Here is a 5,900-nt window from a genome sequence, read left to right on the forward strand (position 1 = left end):
GACAAAAAAAAAAAGGGGGGGGGGGGGGGACTGGAGGAAAATTATAAACGGGGCCGAAGAGCCGAACCCTTTCACTTGCATTGTCACGAATCTGACATTCTGATCCTCGACGATGGCTTCCTCAACTCCGTTTTCGGGGCCCTCATCGTCTTCCCCTTCGCCTTCGATTCTGGAAGATGAAGGACCCAGAAATTGGGCGGAGCTTCCGCCGGAGCTGACGGCGACGATTCTTCACCGGCTCGGCGCGGTGGAGATATTGACGACTGCTCAAATGGTGTGCAAATGGTGGCGCAGCGTCTCCAAGGATCCGTCGATGTGGCGGGAGATCGACATGCGAAATTCCGGAGACCTTCAAAGCATGGAACACGATCTAGAGATCATGTGTCTTCACGCCGTCGGTCGCAGCCTCGGTGGCTTGGTCGGTATCAACATTGAGTATTTCGGCACTGACTCTCTCCTCGCCAGCATCGCCGACAGGTTCTGTCTCTCTCTCTCTCTCTCTAGAATTTCGATTGGGTTTCAACGAAAGTTCTAATCTTTCGGATGATTTCTATGGAAATGGAATTCAGAATAGAATATGCTCTTGTTCTAGGGTTGTGATGATTTTGGTGCATCTTGAGGAACAAAGACTCTTACTTATACGCTGTATTCTTTAATTAACTGATTGGAAATGTGTTATCTTATATGCTTTTCTGTCTGAAGGTGATGAGGAATGCGTGTTCATAAGCTGGACAGTTTGTTGTCCTGTTCCTTCACAAGCATTATGTTATACCTCTTCTTATCTTAGTTGTGAACTTTTGCTGTGATAAAAATATTTCTGACAAGGCCGAGGCATGTTTGTCAAATCAGTAGGTTTTGGTAAAGCAGCTCAATCGGCTTTGATTTTCTTTGGTCAGGGTAGGGTTATTAGATGCAGAGATGGCAAGGGTAATGTTAATTGATAGATGTATTAGGAGTTGCCTTAAGATCAAGTCCAACTTTACTGCTGTTGTGATTCTTCTGGGCTTGTTAATATATTTTAATTGCTGTTATACACACATACTGTCATGGATCATGAACTAGCTGCAAGATTCTTGTAGGCTATTAAGTGGTTGCCTTGTTGCTCATTTCCCTCCATCATGTTGTGGTGGAGCTGTTTGTCCAATTAGGGGCAACAGTCTTTGTTTATTTGTATTTGCTTTCTTTGTTTTCTAATAATTTCATTGGCAGCGCTCATATGTTTCACTGGTTGTCATAATCTTTTCTTTGTTACCAGGCCAGTGTGCTAAGATCTAATCCTAGAGGAAAACTGGGTTTTCTGCGAAATCTTAACCCATCAAGTATTGGGTAGTTGATAACCTTTTTTGAACTTGTTAAAATTGTTGGACATAAACGATGATTTTGAACGAGACTTCATCTTGGTTCAGCCAACTAGTAGAACCCTTTCTTGTTTTCTAGTGTTGGTAAACCTTTTGAAGAAGATTGCCATCTGTATCCTACACATTTTCTTTTTTTATCTATTTTTGAAGAAAGAGTAAATTTTTATATCAATACAAGGTATTGAAGCTCGTTGTTAAAGACATTTTTTTCTCAAAACATCTTTACTAGAATCCTTCTCCCATTTGCTCTTGTGTGCTCATTTTTCCAATTTATCACAATACGATGATCATTTTTCCATGGTATTTGACACAATATTTCTCACTCCTTCAATTAGAAGTAACCACAACTTCTTTGATTCTTGGGTTTCCATAACCTTTGAGTTGATATGGTGGTTTCAAGACATCATTTTTCGTAACGATATTTTGCTTCTTAATTTTTGTTTTTGGTATCTTGAATAATGTTTAACTGCACTGTTGGCAGCTCAACTCATCTTCAACGTCTTAGACTTGTATCCTGCTATGAAATAACGGACGAAGGACTTGTGGAAGCAGTCATGAAACTTCCATTGCTTGAAGACCTCGAGGTCTCATACTGCTCGGTGTCAGGAGATGCTCTGCGAGCTGTAGGTCGTTCTTGCCCACTTCTGAAAACATTGAAGCTGAACTGCCCAGGTTACAGGCGTCCTCGGATTGAGTGTGATGACGATGCCCTAGCCATTGCTCAAAGCATGCCTGAACTCCGACATCTCCAGCTCTTTGGTAACAGACTAACAGAAACTGGTCTGTACGCCATTCTCGACTCCTGTCCTCACCTGGAACACCTTGACTTACGCCAATGCTTCAACCTCAACCTGGTGGGAAACCTGGGGAAGCGTTGTTCCGAAAAGATCAAAGATTTGAGGCGCCCCAATGACCCGACTGATGATTATGCTTTCGATGCCACAGTTATTGATATGGTTTCATCTGATGATGACTACCCGTATGGTTTCTCGGACATTGATCTTCTGTCAGATGACGAGTACCACTACGAGTTCTCTGGAGCCAGCGACTATTCCGACTACGGGAACTATGACTATGACTATTATGACGACGAATTTTTCCTCTGACGAGAGATTTGATCCCGCAGCTTTTACCTGGTAGAGTGAAGGCATGTTCTCTTTTCTGGTAAACAATCCAATGATGCTTTCTGTTAATCCTTGTATCATTGACTTTGAATGTTTTGTCTAAAACCTTGCTTCAGCCCCTTTGAACTGAAAACAGTGGGCGGTATCTGAACTATATATTATAATAAAATCATAGGCATTTCTCATTTCGCTTTTCATGCTTTTGTACGTTCAGTCTGAAAATGCATATCCATGTCTAAAATAACATCTCATTTTGTGTTTATTCAACCGTTCAAATGCTGCAACCAGTCTCAGCTCCAAGGGCTAAGGAATGCTAAAGACAAGTCGGTTTAACTCTAAAAGGGGTGTTTGTATATAAGGTTTCACTCAAGTCGGCAAGGGCTAAGCCTCTTGCATGGAAAAATGAGTCGCCTTTTTTGATCCGATCACCGGAAAACTTCCAAAAGTTTGCCTCTTGCAATGAAACACCACACCAGAATTTGCAGCAATATCAATGAGGTTTTGGAACATAACCATCAACAGCGAAATTCCTCGTGGCTGCAGGAATGGCTAGACGAATTCCTTCCAGCTCTGGCTTCGCGATGATTTGGCATCCCAGTCGCGACCTGTTACGATCAACATGACAACATTTCGGATCTAAGATCAGATGGGCGATAATTCTTTTTTTGCGTTTATTATTACAAGAACTTACGTTTCAGTAAGACTGAAGGCAAGATCCAACATATCGTTCTCTTCATCTGTCGGGTCTTCCAGCTTGTTATAGTACTCTGTGTCCTGTAATAATACCATTTACTTATCCGATAGAGTGAATCTCGAAACCAAGAAAACATAAGTTTAACCTACACAGAAGTGCGAGGAAGTTTATTTACCATCACAATAACATGACAAGTTGAACACGCTAGAGAACCTTCACAAGCCCCTGCCATGGAAGTAGAGGATCAGTCCATGAACTGATGAAGGATGGAATTGCTACTCATGACCATAGAATCAGCACATGTCATGGATATGTGTATCATCTTTTTAGTGGAAAAAAAGAAACGGAAAAAGAGAACAATGCAACAAAAACTCGCCTTCGAGTTCTATATCATTTTCATGAGCAGCTTCAAGCATTGACATTCCAACAGGGACTTTAATATGAATTTCCTCTCCATCCTTGTCGACAAACGTAACATTTATTCTGCAAAAACCAAGTAGAAAAATAGGAAATGGAATCAAACGCCAGTACAAGAGTCCCTTCATATCGTCACCGAAACATTACAAATTACAACTTTTAACAAGAATGGTAGAGCAACACATATGACCACAGTTCTTCTAGGCATGCATCGAAATTACCATCTACTCCCTGCTACTAAACTTACTTTTCATTTTCTTCGTCTCCCTTCTCGACTGCAGTGCTGGAAGATGAACAAAACTTATAATTCTTCAAAAACATGGCTTCCTGAGAAATCCTAGTTTGGCTCTGTACCATGGGCTATAAAAGAGACAAGGTGGAATGGTACCACATCAATAAGAAACTATAACAGAATTCAATAGAAGCAAGCATATAGAAGCTAGCTAACTTTTATTCTTCCACAATCATTGGAGCAATCGTAAATATTATCAAACCAAGGATCCAGAACCAAACTCGCTATCTAAGCATATATTAGATTCAGCTTGGGCCATGATTACAACAAGAGCTTATGGATCAAGAAAGCGGATAATCACTCCTCTATTCTATGGCAAATGGAAACTGCTGTGTCTGATTCTTAAACCAAGCAAGGTGCAATCAAAAAGGGAAATAAAGACAATGATACATAAAGTTTCAAGAAAGAGGACAAGCTCAGACTAACCAAAGATCGCAAACATTGGCTGTAAGACCTTTGTAGATTCCATGTTCCACATATTGATGAACGTCGCCCTGCCAAAACCGAAAGGTAAAGAAAAAGAAACACAAGGTCATCATGAATGTAGTTAAACCACACTCTCCATTTGTTCCTGTAATGCTACATCCCTGAACAAAGAACGCTCTCAAAGGCAGTACTAACCCCCAATATGCAGAGGAAAACATTCCAAGTGATGATGAATCAGAGGGAAAACACTTCATCCAATACCATAAAAGCTCTAAATGGTAGAAACTACAGATAAACATCAAAACAAATCAGACAGTACCTCCTACAATCTCTTTAAGAATGCGAGAACCCAGTCTTGATATCCTATGAAGGACCATGCTGTATTGATACAAAAGCTCCTACCTTGAGGATATCTGAAACCACGAAACAATCCAAATCAACCCAAATGAGTATAACATAAAACAAGGTAAAGCAAAAAATTTAACTAACCAAAACGGCGATTTCACGGACTAATCCCCAAACCCGAAAGTAAGCATTTTTCCATCAGAATTTACAAAAGAACGATGGAAATATATGAACTTGGGCAGACGGATGCAGAAAACACAAAGAATTACAGTCTTATAGATTACTCCGCAAACAAAATACAATATTGGAGAAAACCCGAAAGAGGAATCGAGGGCAACACGAGGAAAAAAAAAAAAAAAAGAGGTAAAAATATTCACTTTATGAAGAATAAACAGAGGAAGAGCTGGACGAAAGGGTATACAAGAGAGTCGCGTGAAAGCGTTTGAACTTACAAGGCACGTAGGCAACCTCCGCAGCAGCCTCTCAAGGGTTCTTCTTCCTTTCTCTTCCTTTGTGTCCTTGTTTCTTAACCCCTTCTGTTTCCCTTTCCCGTTCTTTGTTCTGAACCGGATCGGACCGGTCCGGCCCGTCTGACATATGCTCCGGTAGAGATGATCAATTTTAATTTGGTTTGCGTTCGGTTTCTGAACCATATTACAGCAAGCAAGAAGCTCAGAGCCTCAGATTAGATTCCATTCCGTTAGGATCACGCGAATTTGGGGTTCAAATAGGTCTCTTTGGAATTCGATTCAATTGGATCTAGGTTGATAGAAATCAAATTGAAAAGAGACTGAACCAAGCTCAGTTTATCCAATTAGGTTTAGTACGGTTCAATACGATTAAACCGGTTTGATTCAATTCGGTTTTCATGTCCAAGTTCCCAACTTTCCGGTGCAAGATTCCATTCAATGAAAAGAGAGATGGACCAAGAAGTAGAAATCAAATCCATAGCAAAAGATGTTTCCTTTTCACTTCACTCTTCTCTGCAATCACATTTCATCCCACAATCATTTACACCTTCACGAAGAGATCTTGAAAAAGAAATCACATGGCAAAAAGAGAGATTCAAGACACAACAGTTGATCTGGAAAGCCAGACATAAGTTGCAAAAACAAGAAACATCTCGGATTAGAATCTGGCAAAGTGAAGCAGATCACTTGCAGAGGTCGAGAAAAGAGGCAGCCATGTTCAAGCGCCCGCTGCGTCAGAAGCTCTCATGTCTTGCTGCAACTGCTCCTCGGCAT

General features: G+C 40.8%; 3 protein-coding genes across 6 annotated transcripts in view; 1 reads left to right on the top strand and 2 right to left on the bottom strand.

Moving 5' to 3' along the window:
- Positions 1 to 40: 40 nt before the first annotated feature.
- LOC104812336 (F-box protein SKIP19) lies at positions 41 to 2,667 on the top strand. The gene is made up of 2 exons (XM_010539452.2): positions 41 to 477; positions 1,840 to 2,667. The coding sequence occupies exons 1-2, from the start codon at positions 113 to 115 to the stop codon at positions 2,462 to 2,464; spliced, it is 990 nt and encodes a 329-aa protein (XP_010537754.1). The 5' UTR covers positions 41 to 112; the 3' UTR covers positions 2,465 to 2,667.
- A 47-nt stretch (positions 2,668 to 2,714) lies between these two features.
- LOC104812344 (adrenodoxin-like protein 2, mitochondrial) lies at positions 2,715 to 5,199 on the bottom strand. Of its 4 annotated transcripts, none has more exons than XM_010539465.2 (8): positions 5,109 to 5,199; positions 4,631 to 4,724; positions 4,312 to 4,379; positions 3,841 to 3,953; positions 3,553 to 3,659; positions 3,352 to 3,401; positions 3,174 to 3,256; positions 2,715 to 3,087 (listed from the first exon to the last, which is right to left on the bottom strand). In XM_010539465.2, the coding sequence occupies exons 2-8, from the start codon at positions 4,686 to 4,688 to the stop codon at positions 2,973 to 2,975; spliced, it is 594 nt and encodes a 197-aa protein (XP_010537767.1). In that variant the 5' UTR covers positions 4,689 to 4,724; positions 5,109 to 5,199; the 3' UTR covers positions 2,715 to 2,972. The 4 variants fall into 4 exon arrangements, with proteins under 4 accessions (XP_010537767.1, XP_019059271.1, XP_019059270.1 ...); XM_019203726.1 differs by having other exon boundaries at positions 5,125 to 5,143; XM_019203725.1 differs by lacking the exon at positions 5,109 to 5,199 and adding an exon at positions 5,034 to 5,051.
- A 390-nt stretch (positions 5,200 to 5,589) lies between these two features.
- The window catches only part of LOC104812357 (cell division cycle protein 123 homolog), a 1,497-nt gene continuing 1,186 nt past the window's right edge, over positions 5,590 to 5,900 (bottom strand). Inside the window, exon 2 of the mRNA XM_010539484.1 lies at positions 5,590 to 5,898. Within this exon, the coding sequence (XP_010537786.1) occupies positions 5,845 to 5,898 (54 nt within the window). The 3' untranslated portion in view covers positions 5,590 to 5,844. The remainder of the gene's footprint in view (positions 5,899 to 5,900) is intronic.

Source organism: Tarenaya hassleriana, unplaced genomic scaffold (genome assembly GCF_000463585.1).
Source record: "Tarenaya hassleriana unplaced genomic scaffold, ASM46358v1 Cleome1, whole genome shotgun sequence".
In the NCBI taxonomy this organism is placed as follows: Eukaryota; Viridiplantae; Streptophyta; class Magnoliopsida; order Brassicales; family Cleomaceae; genus Tarenaya; species Tarenaya hassleriana.